This window comes from Lepidochelys kempii, chromosome 3 (genome assembly GCF_965140265.1).
Source record: "Lepidochelys kempii isolate rLepKem1 chromosome 3, rLepKem1.hap2, whole genome shotgun sequence".
NCBI classification, from domain to species: domain Eukaryota; kingdom Metazoa; phylum Chordata; order Testudines; family Cheloniidae; genus Lepidochelys; species Lepidochelys kempii.
Genome location: NC_133258.1, coordinates 56,000,289 through 56,020,694, shown reverse-complemented (window position 1 = coordinate 56,020,694; position 20,406 = coordinate 56,000,289). Strand labels below are relative to the sequence as shown.

Genomic DNA, 20,406 nt, shown 5'->3' with positions numbered 1-20,406 from the left:
CTACATTTCATTTTCTCTTTTCCTGCTCGTAAGGATCTGCGATGTTTCCCTTCATTACTTATTGCTAAGGAAATGGCATACTATCACACACTTATACTCTGAGAACAGCTATTTACCATGGAAAATGGTTCTTCTAGAAGTTTTGTCTGTATGTATCCTCAGAACCTGCCCTTCATTATTTCCAAGTCTTAGAATAATCAGATTTTTGAAACAAAGGAACCAGAGAGCAGTTGGAGCTGCACCTCATTACATATCTTCAGATAAGTTGTCATAAGGACCATGAACATGCCACTCCAATGAACACCACAATCCAGAAATTTCTGAACTCACACAAAAAATAACTACTAGCACGCACGCAGACAAATACTCAAAGGAAAACCCATTATCTGTGCTAAAGAATTTCATGTGGCAGGTAATCTCATATGATAAATTTCATGTAGACTAGTTTAGTTTGCAGAAGTCAGAGGAGTTGTGGTGTTAAAGTCAGGCTTACAAATTAAAGCTAGTTACTATATTACCACAGGAAATACCATCTCTATAATAGATGCAATCTGTAGAAAATAAATCTTCAGCAGCTGTACACTCCCTATAACTCCTCTAGATCAAGTGTCAAAACAATGACCACATTTTACAACAAAAATTTAAAATAACCATAGGATTATCCATATTCCATGGCTCTGTAAATTAAATTAATCTAAATCAAGAAGGTAGAACAGATTTATGTATTCCAAATTTATATATTCTGGGGAAGCTGCAACAGCTTTCCACTTGTGGCCCTGAGTACAACAGATGGCTTTGCTGCTGCCATACCATCTGTGACCACCACTAACCGGTCCATTCATTGGTACAATAAAAATTATTTAAAAACCTACTGCTTTCCAGTACTTTGATACATGACCTTCTCACACAAAGAGACAGAGAAACTGACACAACCACTATAATAGAGTGAAACTTGCTGAAGATCTGAAAACTCGCCTGGAGTTGGAAAGTCACCTTTCCAGAAAGTAAACCAGCTTCAAACCTTGACTTCCAATTCTGGATGCATATCACTCAGTTTTGAAAGCAACTTCAGAATCTGGTGACAAGGGAAATGTGAAGGTAAAAAGTGAATTTTCTTGTCATAATGTTTTGCCAGGTGCCCATTAAGGTATCCAAAACTTTGTGAACTGAGGACTTAAGTTTGCCTGACCCCGAATTTCTATTTCAGATTTCCCCATCCTGGAAATGTGACATACATTTGTTCTTAGATGTATATGTTCCCATTTAGCTATCTTAAAATGAATATTGTTTGCCTGCGCACAGCTTACCAAGGGATCCAAATTACTTTGTACCGGTGACATGTCCTCTTCATTACGGACCAATCTTCCCAACCCCATGTATTGTGATCAGTTAGACCCTGAGCCTGTCCCTGCCCCAAAGAGGTTACAGTCTAAGTATACCCATACTTCTGCATCTCACCCCCCCAGGGTGCACAGTGTCAATGACCTGTTTTGCACAAGTGTAACTCCATTAAGTTAATAGAGTTTTCTCCCAAAATCAGGAATAAGTGTGGTGTTTTAGTGAAGGCAAAGGACTAGGATTCAGGAGATCAGGGTGCTACTCTGAACTCCGACATATACCTTGTGTGTGACCTTAGGAAGAAGTTGCTTTGCTTCTTGTGCTTCAGTTCCTCATTTGAAAATGACAATAGTACTTCTCTATCTCACAAGTATACTGTGAGAACAAATATGTCAACGTTTATTAAATGCCACAGAAGCGCCTAAACAGTTTTCAGTCCCATATCATTATCATCTGATCCAGCATTTACTGATAATTATAGCAAGTCTTTAAATCCTAATAAATATAACTTGGCTAGATATCGAGAGGCTCCCATTTTTCAGAGAAGGTACTGATTAGAGGTTGACTAACTGCATGAGTACAATAAAGTGACCACATCTGAAAGACTTTTTTTTTTTGAGGTTTGTCCTTTCACACCAGCTATCCCATAAACGTGAAAACGTCTTTTTTGTGGTAGACTGGTTCCTGAATTAAGACAGTACCCAAAAAGCGTGCTAGGTACCTCACAAACAAGACACACTCCTTGTCACAAAGATATTATCTAATTGCTTTTTATTTTGAAAGAGTGGAGGTGGGCAAAAATTGTGCTGATAATGGAAGGATTGTTTTTTACCTTAACTACAGAAAATACTAGGACCTCTCCATAACATAGATCATTGTAGAAATCCATTACATCCATGCCTTAAATCTGTTATTCAACGGTATCCTATGATTTTAAACTTAAACTATTTAGTACTGTAGGAGTTACTATTAAAAGCAACTAAATATCAAGGCTCTAAAATTGACACACTCAAAATGTATTCAAACTTCTAGTGAAATTTTTTGTAATAATTTACAAACAAACCTGGACTTTGAATGAAAAGCTATTTTTAAAGTTAAGAAATTTTGACATTAAAGAATCATAGCATGCTCTCCAAACACCCCTCCTCAAACAGATGAAGAGGATAACGTATACTGACTTTTAACACTGGAATAGAATAATTAAGGACTGCTAAATGATAAAATTAAAAGCTTTGTTAGTTATATTTTAATGATTTTTAGTTACACATAGTGAATGAGTATAGATGAGCCGACACTTTAGGCCAAGGCCTTGTCGGCAAAAGCATGGTTTTGCCAATTCTTTTTTTACACAGAATTGCTGATCTGCTTAAAATGATGTGACATTAGGTAACATAAAGGTAACATATTGTGCTGGAAGTTATGAGGTAAAAAAATCACACATCTGTAACAAAAAAAAAAAAACTTTCTGGGAAGACCCAGGCCAGGATGACATAAAATGATATGGACCAGGAACGGCACACCCAGCAAGGAAAGTACATATGTTGGGTAACTCAAGCCTGCACGTGCAACATACAGTCACCTAAAACCCAAAGAATTAATGTATTAAAAGCCAATTTGATAACAAGTAATCTGTTATGGAGAAATGCAGAGAAAACTTAAATGGGCTCAACCTGGAGAAACACTGACCAGAAACTGACAGATGGGACTGAAGGACCAGATCAAGTGATCAGAGAATATGACAACTATCACAGAAGGTGGTAGGACTTCCCAGTGTCCTGGAATGTGGTAACTTTTTCCCAACTTCTATCCCAAAAGGTTACAGCAGGACAAACCCCATCTACCTAAAACCTTAAGAATATGGAAATAAGTTATGGGAGAAAGGAATGTATATGTTTTCCGCCTTCGTATTGCCTATAGCACTGTTGATAACACACTCCAACTTCATAAGGTTTTCACTTCCATCTCCAATAGATACCCCAATTTCAAACTTGCACTCTAACACAAGAATAAATAAATAAATAAATCTTACTAGTGACCTCATATGCTTTTATAGCAATTTTAAAAGAGCAGCTCATCTGACTCTCACATTCCATGCATTTGGGAAACTACTTTGCCATCTTCTTCGGGAATGTTAAGCATAAATCTTGTTTTAAAATGGTCTTTTAACTGTGTGAATCACATCCTCCCTTTGGCCTTCATATCTCTAGCCTAGGTCTACACTATATGAGCTACAGAAGTAATTGTTAGTCCCTTTGAAGACCAGCCACTCGACATACTTGGTAATCAGCATGGTTGGATTTTAACCTTGGCTCGGGGGAGGGGGTGGAGGGGAGTTTGGTTTATAGTAGTTAGAAACAGGATAGGGGTGAGATAGCTCAGTGGTTTGAGCATTGGCCTGCTAAATTTAGGTTTGTGAGTTCAATCGTTGAGGGGGCCATTTAGGGATCTGGGGCAAATATTGGGGATTTGGTCCTGCTTTGAGGAGGGGGTTGGATTAGATGGCCTCCTGAGGTCCCTTCCAACCCTGATATTCTATGGTGCTAAGAGAGTAGTTTAATCACTCTGGAAGGCAGTGTGGTGCAATGGATGAGACAGGACTGTCATGTTAGAGACTTGGGTTCTGTGCCTGCAATGACCTTGGATAATTTTTCTGCTAATTTATTTCAAAATCTAAGTCTTCAGCAGCTGTCCCATAACTGTCTTCTAGGTTGAGGTTCATGACTGTAGTCAACAAGGAGAATGGCACTAGAATTTAAACTGCACTTAGGAGTTAAGATTTGAACTCCTGGTCTCCTGTTTCCCAACTGAAGACTACAGGGCTATAGGACAAGATCTATTTCGCCTCATGTATTTTATCCTTCAAAGAAAAGTGAGACTACTAGGGGGGAGTGGAGGCATGAAGGGAGGTGTTTCCAAAGGTAGTGATTTTTAAGTTATTATTCTCTCAATGTCAATTCATTTTTCATCAAACCACCAAGAAAAGTACTGCTCCAAGTCCATACTCTGTGTTTTGGTTTTTGCCACTTCAATAATTTTTTCTACAAAATAAAGCTTTAAAGTTTCTTAGAACTAAACTCTGAAACACAACCTTAACTATATTATAATTATCTCACACACAAATTGTTCACCTCTAGGTTTTTTGGGTAGGGAAGTTGTCTGTCCATCGGTTTTTTTACACAGATAATGAAGATCAGTCTTGTATGGCTCTGGACCAAAGGAATGTTTACTATTATATGTTCATGTCTTTACCATCTATTTAATATTCCTACATACAGTACCTCCTCTGATAAGTACTTAGGTAGACTATTTCAAATTTCTCCAAGGGTAATTTAAAGCTTCAATACAAAGAATACTATCTGAATTATTGGAAGTATTGCATACTTACGCTGGTGACACTGATTGCATTTCTGTCATAGTACTTCTTCTTTTCATATTTATCCCTGATGAAAAATTCTACAGCTCTGAAAACAGGCAGTTAAGGAAAACACAGTGAGAGGAAGAAAATTAATCTAAAATCTGGTTAATTAAGAATATTCAAACTAAAAGAATGACATTAGATTCTAATTCTCCAACATTTCATTTTTGCAATTTTATTTTAAGGTGAGAGAACAAAACCTGAACGGCTTTGGTTATTAATGAACATGGTCAACTACTTTCAATGAACTTATCAATAGTAAAAATTCAGTCACAGCTACTTACTGCTTAGATTTCATATATACTTCTCTTAACAGCTTCATTTTCTTACTTTGAAATCAATGACATGAAAAATGGATATACAAAATAGATGTGATTCAGTGTCCTGCCATCAAAATATTTTCACTCCATATTTATATTATGCAATAGGTTGTGAGCACCCACGAAGACTAACACCACCACACAATCCTGCAATAAGAATCACAGAATCATAGAAATAGAAGGCTGGAAGGGGCCTTGAAAAGTCATCAAGACCAGACCATGCTCTGAGGCAAGAGGACCAAATAAACCTCAGCCATCCCTATCAGATACTTGTCCAAGCTGTTCTTTAAAAGTTCCAATGAGGAGAACTGCACAACCTCCCTTGGAAGCTGCGGCAATTCTCAGGGCTCCCAGGACTCAGAGTCATCTTGTTACCCCCTGCCTCCCACAAGAGGAAGTCTTTCTTGTGGTAGTTGGGTGTCAGCTCCTTAATACCATCAGTCTTCAGCCACTCAAACATTCTCCTCTGGGCTATGCCAGCCCCAACTTCACCTGGCAGGTTAACCATCGGGGCATCCCAAACCCCAAGTTATTTTGAATCGTTCCCCTATGATATATCCAGCCCGACACCGGCTACTCACAGAAATTCCAGATCCTCTGCACCAAACTTCCAGATCCTCTGCTACAGCTCACGAAAGCTTATGCTCAAATAAATTGGTTAGTCTCTAAGGTGCCACAAGTACTCCTTTTCTTTCTGCACCCAAAGGTGCAGTGTACTCCAGTTGGCCAGTTTAATCTTAAACCAACACGCATGTAAACAACAAAGCACTTGTGAGCACTTACAATAAATTTAAAGGCTTATTTAAGAAAGAGTGAAGATTTAATTAGGGGTGTAAGGTGGTGATGGAAACATCTGGTTACAACAAAAAACAAAATGAAACCTGGGTCTACACTTATCAATAGTTACCTTTCCTATATAATAAAACAGGCTTTCTCCACCAAGTTCACGCTGTTGCAGAGCTGACTGGTTTCACAAGTACCAGGATCCAAATGTTTATCCAAGTCCTCCACTTCCTAAGGGGTCAAAGAATGGATAGAGTGCTTCTCCCTTCTGTTTTATACTGAAAACAGCCTTTTGTTTCTGTTCATAGATTGGGAAAACAGCAAAGAAAGTTTCTTTTTCAGCCCCACATGGTTTTGATTGTTTCCAGTTGTCTGTTTTCCATCAAGTCTTCGGAGGTAGAAAGGCTTGACAGTTGAGCCTTGCATCAACAGCTAAATAGGGTAGGGTGACAACTTTCCTTACCCAAATGGGCCATCACTGAGAAACATTATCTCATGGTGAGTAATTTCTACTCCAAGTCCATAAAGCATATTTTCCATAAAATTATATTCCTTAAATATTACCCATATATACATCTTGCAATTATTATAAATCTTGACAAGTTACAAGCTTTGTATAGCTATCTTACATGTTACTCTTTATGAATAAATATCCCATCAGATAAGTATTTGGCGTAGTGAGTTTGACAAGTCTGAGGTGAAAATTGTTCTTTGCAAAGAACAAGGGACCCTTTGCCAAGGGATCTCTATCACAGAAGCCTATTCCAGAGCTTAGCTATCCTTAAGACTAGAAAGTTTTTTCCTAATATCTAACCTAAATCTCCATTGCTGAAGATTAAGCCCATTACTTTTTGTCCTACCTTCAGTGGACATTCAGAAAAATTGATCACAGTCCTCTTTATAAAAGCCCTTAACATATTTGAGGACTTACCAGGTTTTGCCTTAGTCTCCTTTACTCAAAACTAAGAAACTGGGCATGTTTTAAACTTTCTTGAAAAAGGTCAGTTTTCCTAAACCTTTTACCATTTCTGTTGCTCTCCTTTGGTGTCTCTCCAATTTGTTCACATCTTTACTGAAGTGTGACACCCAGAATTGGACACAGTACTCCAACTGAGGCCTCACCAGAACCAAGTAGAGCAGGACAACTACATCCACGTCTTTCACAGGACACTCCTATTAATACATCCCACAATATTAGCTTTTTTCACAACTGCATCACATTGACTCATACTCAATTTGTGACCCACTATAACCTGCCAATCCATTTCTACAATACTACCATCTAGCCAGTTATTCCTCATTTTGTAGATGAATGACGAGTTTAATAAATAATGAATACTAAATGAATACTTTAATAAATTTTCTCTGGTTGATTTCAGACCAATTCTCCAATTTGTCAAGGTTTTTTTTGAATTTTCATCCTGTCCTCCATAGCGCCTACAATCTTCCCAGTTTGGTGTCAATCCACAAATTTTATACGCATATTCTCCACTCCATTATCCAAGTCATTAATGAAGATACTGACTTCTACCAGACTCAGGACAGACTCTGTGGGACCCCACTAGATACATCCTTCCAGTTTGACAGCAAACCATTCATAACTACTCTTTGAGTATGGTCTCAACCAGTTGTGCACCCACCTTACTGTAATTTCATCTAAACAATATTATTTTCCTACTTTGTTATTAGAATGTCGTATGGGAATGTGAGAAAAATCTTACAACAATCAAGATATACTGCTTCTCCCCATTCATTAAGTCAGTAACCCTCTCACAGAAAGAAATTACGTTGGTGTGGCATAATTTGTTTTATGCTGGCTATTTCTTATAACTCTAGTACCCTCGAGGAGCTTACAAACTGATTGTTTAATAATTTGTTTATCTTTCCAGGAATCTAAGTTAGGCTGACTGGTCTATAATTTCCCAGGTCGTCTTTGTTTTCTCTCTTTTTTTTTTAAAAAAAGATAGGTACTACATTCACTCTTCTCCTGTCCTCTGAGATCTCACCAGTCCTCCATGAGCTCTCAAAGATAATTGCTAACAGTTCCAAGATTACCAAAGCTAGCTTTAGTATCCTTAAATGAATTTCTTCAGGCCCTTCTGACTTGAATACATCTAACTTACCTAAATATTCTTTAACATGTTTTCCCTATTTTGACTTGTGTTCTCTCCCCCTTGTTATTATTAATAGTATTGAGTATCTATCTGATCACCCTTCACTAAAAAAAGTTAAGACTGATGAAAAATAGGCATTGTGCCCTTCAGCCTTCTGGGTGTCATCAGTTATTAGCTCTTCTCTGCTAAGTAGAAGACCCACACATTCCTTCACTTTTCTCTTGCTCCTATTGTATTTAAAGAACCTTTTCTAATGGCCTTTTATGTCCCTTAATAACTATGTAATTTTGTCCCTACATGCTTGTTCTATTCTTTTGTATGCCTCCTTACCAATTTGCCCATGTTTTCACTTTTTGTATGATTCTTTTTTTGATTTTCAGGTCTTTAAAAAACTCTTGATAGAGCTATATTGTTCCCTTACTATTCTTCCTATTTTACCTTCCCATCAGGATAGTGGTAGTTGTGTCTTTAATCCTGCCTCCTTTAGAAACTGCCAGCTCCCTGCACTCCTTTTCATTTAGATTTTCTTCCCAGGGACCCTTACCTGCCAGTTCTCTGAGTTTGTTACTGGCTGCTTTTTTTTTTTTTTTTTTAATTGTCCTTACTCATAGAACCATGAAATTTATCATTTCCTGATCACTTTCACTCAAATTGCCTTTCGCCTTCAGATTCACAGCCATTTCCTCCGTTAGTCAGAATCAAGTCTAAAATGGCTGTCCCCCTAGTTACATCCTGCACTTACTGAAACAAAAAGTTGTCCCCAGCACATTCCAAGAACTTATTGGAAATTTATATTTTGCGGTATTACTTTTCCAACAGATGAAAGTTCAAATCTCCCACTACCACCAGGTTCTTGTGTTTTGGATATTTGTTTGGTCGGTCCGTCTGTCCCTCCCTCCCCTGCCTCCCATCCCCCCAAAATGCCACATCCACCTCCTCTTCCTAATTTGGTGGCCTATAGTGAACCACTACCATGATGTTATCTCTATTTTCCCCCCTTTTAAGCTTTACCCAGAGTATTCTTTGTTTAAAAAAATGGGGGGGAGGGGGGCAGAGAAAGTAATGTGCCTCACTTTTTCTCTAGGGAATGACAACTGATGTTGATGTTTTTAGAGATTTCTTGCCATGCATTAAAATTTGATAACAGGAAAAAAAAATCCATGCTTGAACTAAGTAAATATTAAAGCAAAATTTACCTGGCAGAAAAATACAATAAAATTCAGACAATGAAGAGAAGAAAAAAAGATTAGTGTTAAATATAAGGCAATTAAAAAAAAACTTTGAAAAATAGAAAAAAGTTTACATACTGAACTGGAAATCCTAATACACCACACCAGCAAGAAATACACAAAATTGGTTCTACAATACTTTAAAGTTACAATTTTACAATTTGGCAACATGGTTACTGTTTATTCACTATTAAGTACAGTTCTATTCTGAAAAGGGACACTGTAAAATGGCAATGTGGGGTTCCATATTCACTGTGTCTTATTGACTTCCATATCAATTTTGTTCAGTTAGAGAAAAATCCTTTTATTTACAAACTTCTAGCTCTGAAAACTCAGCCTGGGATCTGAGAATCAAGCTTGTTTCTTTCCATGTCATTATAAATCAGGTCATCAGCTACACAGCAATATGAGATTATACATTAAACGGGTTTATGCAGGTGTCACTGAAGGCATAAACTGAAGATAATGGATTTGTGTGCTTGTGCGCTGCACACTTACTTTTTTACCTAAACCACAAAACTCATCTTGCTACCAGAAATAAATTGCAAGTGTTGGCTGCCAGATGGAATAAATCTTAATGACTTTGTTCATAATGTAACTGACAGCAAAACCTAAATCTTCCTTTTTGGGAGAGTAGGGGGAAAAGAAAAAAAAATCCTGCTAGATCCTCAAACCAAGATGAAACAGATACGTAAGGACAGAGAACTCAGTGGCACTTAAGGCAAGAATCTTTCTATCAAAAGGATGGTTTAGGGACACACGAATTCATGGGTGAAGCCTTTTTTTTAAACTGGACATAACAGAATCCAATTTGGGACATATAAAGAAGTGTTATCAGTAATTGCTGTTCAGGAGTCTCCTCTGCATTCATGCTTGGGCAATTCACAATGCTCTGGCATCAAGATGCAGATTGCTCAAGAAGCTGGGTCAGTTGGCAGGTACTTTAAAGATCTTGATAAGAGTGAAGTCACTGCCCTCTTCTATATAAAGAGTACACCCCCGAGCTCACTAAACATCTCATGCCTTTTCTCCATCCAGAGTCCTGCTGTTATTTGAAACAGAGGTAGTGAGGAAGGTGGGCAAGTAGTGTGAATACACAGAGGAGATTCTCAAAGAACAGTTACTGGCAAGTAACCTCTTTTCCTGTTTCAGGGCCTCCTTTGTGAGAGGGTAGCAAGCAGTGCTCCACCAAGAAGATGGTGAGCAAGGAGTTCTTAGCTATATGGATAGTTTGTACTCCCAAAAAGGTTATTAGAGAGCAATGCTAAATACAGTGTCTGCTGGAAGTGCACACTAAACTCCAGGTGACTACTTTTCATATCTCCGTGAGGCAACCTGCCTAGACACACCACTGACGCTGCAGTGCCTTTCAGTGTCTTTAAACCAAGGGGTACTGGACCCCTAGCTAAAATGTCCTATACACCACCTTAACCAGTCAGAAAGCCAATGACTCCAGCATCTCCCCCTATATGCTGCACATAGCTACTGGATTTTTTTTTTTAAAGGGTTTGGTCTTTTTCAGATAAAGGCAGAGCACCCTCTTCACATCTAGTGTATGGAAATAAAATTTCCCTTTGGTGGGAAGTCAGGGGAATAACTCTGGGAGGGAAATACATTGAGACAGGTGGAAATAAGGCCACATTTGGCATAAAGCTGGAATGTGGCCTTATTATTACTTTGTCCATGTGGATTACCATAATGGAGGGAAGGTGGCGGGCAGACAACACAAAGAATTAAACTCATTTACCCTCCTAACAGATGTAATTGCTATCAAGAAGATAGATGCTTGAGAGACTTATGCAATACAGTTGTAAGGAGACCACATCCACTTGGTTAAGACAAGATTTTAAGTCCCATGAAGACAGAGACTCCTTAAGGGGGCTATCTTTCTCATGCCACTGAGGAAGCTGAAGACTGTAGAGCAGTGGTTCTCAAACTTATTTGATTTTTCTTCTTTGTGCCTATAGTAGTTTACACCCCTCCCCCCTGCCACACAAGTACATATATTGATATATGCAGGAGTGGCACTTCACTTGAATCAGTTTTGCCTTTTGTTTTTCCACTTGAGGTTTTTGGGTTTGGGTTTTTTTCTGTTGCACGAAGGAGCCCACAATCCACTGTAATAAGAGCAAAAGCAAAACTGTGCACACCACGTTGTAGCATATTGTAGCAAAAGGATTAATGTACAGATGTCAACAACTTTGTATAATGCTATGCAAGCTTAACAGAAATTCATCAAAATGCACAGCTCCATCTGAGAACCTGATATGTCTGGAGGAATCAACTTTGTTAGTTATTCACTGCTGTGGGTAAAGCTTTCCCCCGCTCCCACTTTCCACACCCGCTAGGGGGTCCCACCCCCCATTTGAGAACCTCTGCTCTAGGTTATGAATCGGGCCCTACCAAATTCACAGCCTTGAAAAACATTATGGACTGTGAAATCTGATCTCCCCTATGAAATCTACAGGGTAAAAGTATACAGAAGTACACAGCATTTCTTTAAACTGGGGGTCCTGACCCACAAGGAACTGCAAGTAAGGGTGGCATGGTATGGTGTATTGCCACCCTTACTTCTGCACTGCTGCTGTGTCTCGGTAGAGACCTTTGGTGAATTATCATGCATACATCCAAACCAGGGGATACCTGTAAAACCTTATGCACTCTGCCTACTGGCATCAACAGGTCCCTGGGTCACAGCACTATTCAGGGACAGCTGAAAGGCCTTGAGAGCCAAACTACCCTGTGCTCCAGTAAGTTAATAAATCTGTACTCCAAGCCTTTATGGGACTGACCTGACTTGGTCTTGGTGAAGGGTTGAAGACTTCCGGAACAAGGAAAGGATGCTTATGTTTAACTATGACCTATATCTCTACACGCTCTATTACAAAATAAGCTAGACTGAGGGAAGATCTAGTCTGAGATCCTAAAGACAGGCTCTATTTGCTCTCTGTAACAGCAGCAAACGAACTAAGGTAGTTTGGGGTGCACGCCCTTATGCAGAGAAAAGCAATGTAATCAAGTGCTTCCCAATGGATATGGGTTTTCAAGGAAGCTCTGCAGCTCAAAGCCAATGGCACCATTTCCCACAAGTGGGAATACACAGAGGCCCTGAAAGAACCACTATTTTTCTGTGAATTCCTGAGGGAGTTTATGCAGCTTCTGATAAGTACTGGCAAAGGGAAGAATACTCAAGTCTTGACCATCAGCAGATGTAGCCAGTATGGTATTAGGAATGTTCTTCCAAATTCAGAATCTAAAGGCAGAGGTGGATGAATGTGTCAGGAGAGGACAGATATCTTAGCCGTCCAAATTCATGAGGTTGATACATTGCAAGGAGAGTGACATTAGACAAACTCTATATACAGTTTGTGGACATCTTCATAAGGTGACAGGAAGATATCCTTTATTCAGAAGAGCAAAGGAGGTCTAGCATTCTACCTAATCCATGACAGCCTTCAAAATGAACAAACCAGTATTTAGGTTTTCTGATTGGTTGTGCATTACAGAGATAAAATGTAGACATTTACATTACATCTGGAACAAGCAGCTCTGTCCTATGTCAGCACATCAGGTCAATAAAACAATGTGGCTAAAATGGGTAACATGATTTACAGTATGCAAAAACTGTTGTGAAGCAGTTAAGGTTGCTACTACAGATCTGACACTCACAAAAGCAAAGAAATGTTAAACCACTCAACAGTGCATACCCCGTTCATCACCTACAGGAATTGCTGGGTGAAGTTATGATCTGTGCTATGCAGAAAATATGTCTAGATGATCATAATGTTCCCCTTTCTAGCCTTAAAAATCTATGAATTATGGAAGTCCAGGTGCAGATCCTCCAGCTGAAAAAAACAGAGTTGCTCTCCCAGAAGCACTTCATGACTATAACTCTCTTCCACATCAATCTGGAGTGCCCTGAGGACAAGACAGAGATTCTGCTTCCACAAAAGGGGTGAGGATGGCACTGTTAAAAGAGCATACTGACTAGAGAACCCAGGAATTGTCCTCAGAGTTTCCAGCATGCAGAAACTAAGGGAAAAGGGCCAGAGTAGGGCTTACATACTGTAGTTAATTGACAGATATTACCCTCCTAACTGGTGAAGCCATATTACTGCTAGTTAAGGCTGTTGCTGGGTAGGCTGAGTGAAGAAGAGCATGCAATAAGAACATGTATGGCATCTAGGGAGGTACACGCTGTTGCCATAATCTTTTGGGCAGAGATACAGATATTTAGTTTTTTCTTGCTTATACTCCTACAAAAATGAAGCAGTATAATTTCTGCTTGGGCCCTTCAAATCACATGGCTACAATGACATTCTTAAAACATATTTCAAGTCCTACTTTGAGACTCGCCTAGCTGAGTCCACAGCCTACACTTTGTAATGAGTCTGACACATCTCCGTCCCTGCCCCGCTCCCCCTCACCACGGGACGGAAGGCAACTTCAGAAAAGATGTCCAAAAGAGAAGAGTCAAGGAGACTTAGGGATACCAAAGCTTTGCAGCTTTATTTCTTCAGCTCAGCCCTAGGTGCAGATGCAATAAATATCTAGAAACTGGAGGAAGCTCCCACTGAAAATAAAAGGAGTTCTCACACAGTTTTACCGAAGGTGTACACACACACACACACACACGAGACGAGACATTCCTGATGATCTTGAACCCCTTTTCCCTCTTTTTCAGAGTCCACCTCATGTTCTCAGGACTCCACTCCTTCAGCAAGGATATTTGCTCCTATGAGTAAACTCCTCTCAACCCTTTACAGCATAATTTGCCCTCTGCAAAGCCAGGGTCTTGTGCAACAGTAGAACCTGCCACCACTCCACCTTGCTGTGTGAGCAGGACCTGCTCACAATGAGTGTAGAATATATGACAGCAACTGCAGTAAATATGAAGCTGGCTTCATCTCCAGTAACGGCTTCTTCAAAACTCCTCTGTGACTCCCAGCTGTCACCACACCAGAAACTGTTTCAAAACAGTAATTAAAATCATCTATGGAGGTCCCTTCATGCTGAGGGTGAAGAATAAAACTGGAGAAGTGGGATTTATAAGGAGATCTAACAGATTGAATTTGCATTGTGCCACCTGCAACAGCTAATAAGGAAAAATTACTCATGGTCTGCTGCTGCTGCTAACCACATCACAGAAAAAAGGTTATTTACATGACAGTAACTGATGCTCTTTGAGTGATTATCTATTATACTCCCCTCTAGCAGTGTGTATTTCCTCAGGGCCAGAAGTTGAAATGTTTTGATCAGTACCACCTGTTGGTCCATGCCTGAATCCTAGCTGCCTTCGTGCCCCTCTCCTAAAGATATAAAAAAGCAGGCCCAGCCCCACCATCTCTGTTTCAAAAACAGAAACCCAAAGAATACAGATTAGGATATAGTGGAGAAGGAGGACATGTAATGGAATACATATAGACAACACCTCTTAAAGAACCTCAGTTAATGCAAGGTAAGTAACCTGCCTCTCTTTTTCAAGTGATTGTCCATATGTATTCCATTCCTGGTGACTCATAAGCAATGGTTCTCAAAACAAATAATTAGGATATCATAGTCTCAAGCATCCACTCTAGCAGCATCACCTATACCACAGATGCTTCAAAGAAGTATGACTGGAGCTCCAGGCGGTCATGAGACATATTTTAGTAATGGAAACATTTTTACAAGAAACCACCAAAGCAAAGGAGCTGTGGTAAAGCAAGCCTTAATCAGAACACACAGATAACTGAAGTATTCTGTATCTGAGAGATGCAGTCATAGAACCATTTAGATATTCTGTCTTTAACAGCCTTCCGTTTTACACTCAGTATAGGCTATCAACAGTTTAGATGAAATTCTAAATGGTGTATAAATAAAGGTAACTCATGCTACTTCTAGTGTGAGATTTCTTTTTCAAATTACTAGCATGAAGTTTTAGGAAAAAAGGAGGTAAATAGTTTGATTACTAGAAAATTGATTCAATTTTTGAAATTGGACTCTGAATTGATGACCTTAATAGGTCTGGGAACCAAAGTTCCTAACATCATTACAGAGTTCTGTTTGATCTTTCTTAAGAGTTTGTGGAATTCACAGAACTGGTAAGTATGCAGATATCAGCCCCCTGGATCAAAATATATGAAGAGCATCCGAGAGAGACCCCAAACTCAACCTATCTTGAACAAAACTCTGTATTTTTTGTTCCTCTCAGAGTCAAATAGGTCTATGGCTGGATAACCTCATGCCCAGAAAAATCAGAACAACTGAATTCCTTAGAGATAGTGTGTGATCAGATGAGAAGTGTCTGCTGAAGTTATCAATCCTGGTAGACAAACCGTAGTGATAGCTCTTTTATATTCGAGGTATCACTCCCACAGCTGGATTACTTCATCACACAGGGAAGACTATCTGGATCCCCCCTGCTTGTTTGCATAAAACTATATAGGTGATGGCAAACAAAACTACTGCAATAACTTTCCTTGGATTAGAGCTAAAAAAGGTATGCATGCCAAGTGGATCACATTGAGTGCCAAGATATTTATGTACAAAAAAATCTCTTTTGTCCACAGACCTGGAGTCTGATGATGTGTGTGTGCATCCCATCCTTGAGTGAACGTACTCGTCACCAGAGTTAACGTGAGAAGACAAAATGGTAGACCTTTGCAAAGATTCACTGGAGAGAGGAAAGGACATGTAAAAATCTTCACTGGCATATGTATATGATGTTTTATCACACTGTAAATTGGCTTCAGCCAGCCCTGTAGATCATGATGGCGATGTCTGACCTGAGAAGTGATAAAAGTGCACAAAACCATGTGACCCAGAATTCTTAAGGCATGATCTCACTTTTGTGAAAGGCTTGATCTGCATTTGTGCTATCATCTGTCACTGTGTTGACTCTAGAATGAGGAGGAAAGCTCATGCTATGTATACAATCTAGAAGAGTACCAATAAATTCCATTTTCCACCACAGTGTTTAAGTGCATACAAAGAAAAAAATCTCAGCTGTAGATTGGCAGAGAGCCAGAGAACATAATGAATGTTAGTTAAAACTTGTTGAGGAGAGGAACCTTATATCAACCAATCCAAGTTAAGGAAATACTTGAACGTTTTGCTGTCTAAGGAACACTGCAACAATCATTAGGCATTTGTTAAGGACTCTTGGAGCTGCTGACAGACCAACCGGAAGAACTCTATTGGAATTGTTGATTTCCTAGGTCAAAAATGCAGATATTTCCTATGTGAGGTGAACTGCAATATGGAAATGTGTTTTCTGGAGATTGAGGGCTGCAAACCAATCTTGTGGATCTAGAGAGAATAACTGAGGCTAGAATCACCATTCTGAATTTGTTTTATGAACAATTGTGTTGATTTCTTAGATACGAAATAGCCCTCCAACCTCCCTTCTTTCTGGATTTAGAAAGAAATGAGAAAAACCCTTTCACCTGAATTGTGAAGAAACCTCTTTATGCCTCAGAGACAAGAGGGACAGGACTTTTTGCTGTAACATCCCCTTATGAGGGGACTCCGTGGAAAGGGATGAGGAAGGTAGTGGGAGTAGAGATAGTCTTGAACTGCATACTATACCCACTTCAGATAGCCTTGAGAACTTCATGGTCTATTCAAATTTTGTTCCAGGCTTCCCCAAAATGAACTACTATTCAGTTTCCAAAAAGGAAGAGGTGAAGGAAAATACCCACAATAATTGGTTCAGAACAGGTCTCGAGAGGACCATCAAACCTGTTTATTGGTACACAACCATCACAAAGAGATGGAAGCAGAAAAGGCAGATGAAAGTCTCTTATGAAAACACTGTTCCTTTCTTGAATCATCTGTAGGTCTTTGGTATGGGTAAAAAAAAAGACAGAGGGTTGTTTTGCTTCAGCTTGTCAGTATTGTTTTCTTTTTGATTGCATAAGACAGATACTCAGCAATCTTAAAGTTTAAGAAGGGAAGTGTGTATGGTGTCTTCTGATTTTGAGCTAAAAAGCTCCATTCTTTCAAATGGCAAGTTCTCTAATATTCTATATTTCATGAATGGTTTTCCAGATGGTCAAAGCCAAGGTGAAGGTCTTATCATTACAGTAGTCACCATCAAAGATGCTGCAGGATCAGATACATCTATAGGTGACTTAAAGGGGTGTCCTTGAGATTAATTGTCCCTCATTAAGACTGCAGCTCATCTCAACTCTTATGGCACTATCAAGAAATTCAGAGCTCCCTATGCCAGCAGAGGAGTCCTATTTTGAAAAGGACTTGATAATTTGAGACTTATTTGTAAGCTGGCTGAATAACTGTCTGCCTACAAAGTGAAATAATTGTGGCTCCTTTGTTTTATAGGGGTAGATTTATAACTTTGTTGCTTAGTTCCCTCTTGGGCCACTGCAACAAAGAATCCAGCTCCATTTAAAAATATTCAAAGCCCTAGGCGATTACCTAGTATCTCATCTTTTCGGATGTTGCATGAATGATGGCAGGGGCATGCTATAACAGCTGAGCAGGCTCTAGGAAGCTCTCATTAACTGTCACTGCCTGTTTGTCAGGTAATGAGGTGCATAATATGTCCAATAAATGGTGAGATCTCACTTGCAACTTCTAGTGGATTTCTAGTGTTTCAGCTGGTGTTCTTAGAAGCTCCTGAAGGTTTATAATCACCGGGGGGTGTTGATGGAGCTACAGCTTCATAAGGTGAAGATGACAGTGATGAAGTAGGAAATACAAATTAATCACACCAATACTCCTCAGATAAATGGAGCTGCTGCTGTAACAAAATAGGTATAAAGCTGATCTTCTTCCTGTGCCCTAGCAAAGTGGTTCTCAACCAGGATTCCCGGGCCCCTCAGGGGAGCCGTGAGCAGGTTTCAGGGGGTCCGCCAAGCAGGGCCAGAGTTAGACTTGCTAAGGCCCAGGGCAGAAAAAGAAGTCCCACTGCATGGGAGTGAAGCGTGGGGCCCTGAGCCCTGTCACCTGGGGCTGAAGCAGAAGCCTGAGAAACTTAGCTTCATGGTGCCCAGGGCAACGGCTCTGCTTGCTACCCCTTAACGCCGGCCATGGCTTTTAGATGCAGAAAACCAGTTATTGTGGCGCAGGTGGGCCATGTAGTTTTTATAGCATGTTTGGGGGGCCTCAAAGAAAAAGGTTGAGAACCCCTGCTCTAGCAAACTTTAGTGCAGAAGGGGACCCTGGCCTAAACTGTGTAGATAGAATCCCAAAAGAGTGGTGTTAAGGACCCTAATAAGTTCAACATGGCCATAAGTGTGGCCTCTAAACAGGATGTTTTCCTAAACTGAAGAAGTTTTCAGAGAGGAACCAGTATGCTTTTATGGATTTATTAAAAGAATAAGCAAATAAATATGAAGGTAAGCAAATATCACTAAATTTACTTCTAATTTCCCTAAACTAATAAAAAACATAATACATGATGAAATTAAAGTTACAACTGAAATTCGACCAATGGTTAATTTCTCTGGCTCATCAATTACTACAGTGAGCAATTACATCAATTTATAAGGTTAACACAAGAATTATTTCAATACTTCACAGGAAAGTTAAGGAAGAATGCCTTTCTTTTAATCTAATCAATTGAGCTAAGAGTCTAGTCTACTAAAAGCAGCAGCTGAAACTCTTGCCTTTGCTTTAAAGAAGTATAACAGAATTATTTCTTCATACCTTCCCATTTTGAAGTTCCATCTTAAGTTTGTCTGAACATACAACCTATGACAGACCCTATTTACTTAGCTTATTCCCCCTACCACAATACTGTAGTGTCTGCATCTCTCTGATCATTTCTGTGTCTGTGAGAAAGTATCCTAAAATCAGGCACTTGGCAGCTTTGGAATAGTATGCTTTTAAAGAAAAATAGCTTCTCACTAATTAGGTAACTGACCTGGGAGTGGAACCTTGGAGAATTCAGTAGCCTTCTTCTCTAACTCATGTGATAGATCTCAGTTGAGACCTACTGTAGTTCTGATGTTGCAAATAACTTGAACTCACTTTGCATGCAGCGAGGCGATTAGTCTCTTTTCTTTTAGCTGTACATAGACTCCAGGCATGGCTAAGCTGATGGCTAGAGTCTCTCTTCTTGAGTTGGCCAATCCAGTGAATAGAGCAGGATACAACGTCAGGTATCATTTTTGGTGTGGGAGACCCTCTTCTCCTTCTGCATGGAGTCTTTTGCAGAGTTCAGGGTCCTCTTGCCCTGCCTCAGGAATCACCTTTGTCCAGTTACAGATTCCAGCATGCTGGCGAAACTCATTATGGACCAATAATTGGGATCTCAATATGAAGTTATAGTAGAAGACTCCAGACCGAGGTAGACTTTTTCTTGTAAAATCAGTTGATTACCACGAACATATGTCCTCTTCAGGACATGTGAAAAGGAGTTGGCAACAGACTTCCATCTAATGGAATAAAGCTAATTCTCACTTTGCTAAATACAAAGGTCCATCATCAATACCCTCTTTCACACATTTCCACTCACTTCTTCTGACAATAAGCATGACAAGGGAAAAGAAAGACTTGGAGGAAGGCCAACCTCATAGTGAGTGCATGAGGAACTCCAGTGCCCTTTCACCTAGGAATGCTAAAGCAGCTTTGATTTATTAATAATAAACTTCATTTAGCATTTGACCAAATAAAAGTTATCCAACTCAAACTACACTTTGGGACATATTCCCTACAATGTGCTTAGAGTGAAAGATAATAAAGCACAAGGCTTTAATGCTTTCGCAATCAGAAAGCTTTCAGATGTGTATGGAGCGTGAAATGGTTAGGCTAAGACTACTCAGAACAACATTTTATTGTTCCATAACACCCTTTTTACACTCTGTTTCAGGGTAAGATATGATAAGTGAGATATCAGTTCAGATCTATTCTTGTGGACTGGCCAGGGTTCAAACTACTGAGGGAGCTTATAGAGGCTGGAAGCCCACATACACAGCTAGAACTAGCTCCACAATGGTCTGGAACTGAAGATAAAGCAGCAAAACAGATTGAAAGCAACCTAAATTAATACTAGTAATGAAGTTAGCTTTCCAAAATTATAAAAAAAAAAATTACCAGCACACCATTAAAATTTCACCAGCTTGGTTATGCACTCCAACGCTCCTGGGCACACCAACATTTCACAACTATTTTTCCAAGCGTATCAAACCATACTAATTCACTCACTATTCAGCCCCACACAACTCCTACTTATCTTCCTACTCTGTCACCATTCATCCACC

General features: G+C 39.5%; 1 protein-coding gene across 3 annotated transcripts in view; it reads right to left on the bottom strand.

Annotated features, from left to right (window-relative positions):
• The window catches only part of SMAP1 (small ArfGAP 1), a 221,387-nt gene that overhangs the window by 161,941 nt on the left and 39,040 nt on the right, over positions 1–20,406 (bottom strand). For all 3 annotated transcript variants that reach the window (XM_073336382.1, XM_073336380.1, XM_073336383.1), the window contains exon 4: positions 4,724–4,799. In XM_073336382.1, coding sequence (XP_073192483.1) covers positions 4,724–4,799 — 76 coding nt within the window. The remainder of the gene's footprint in view (positions 1–4,723; positions 4,800–20,406) is intronic.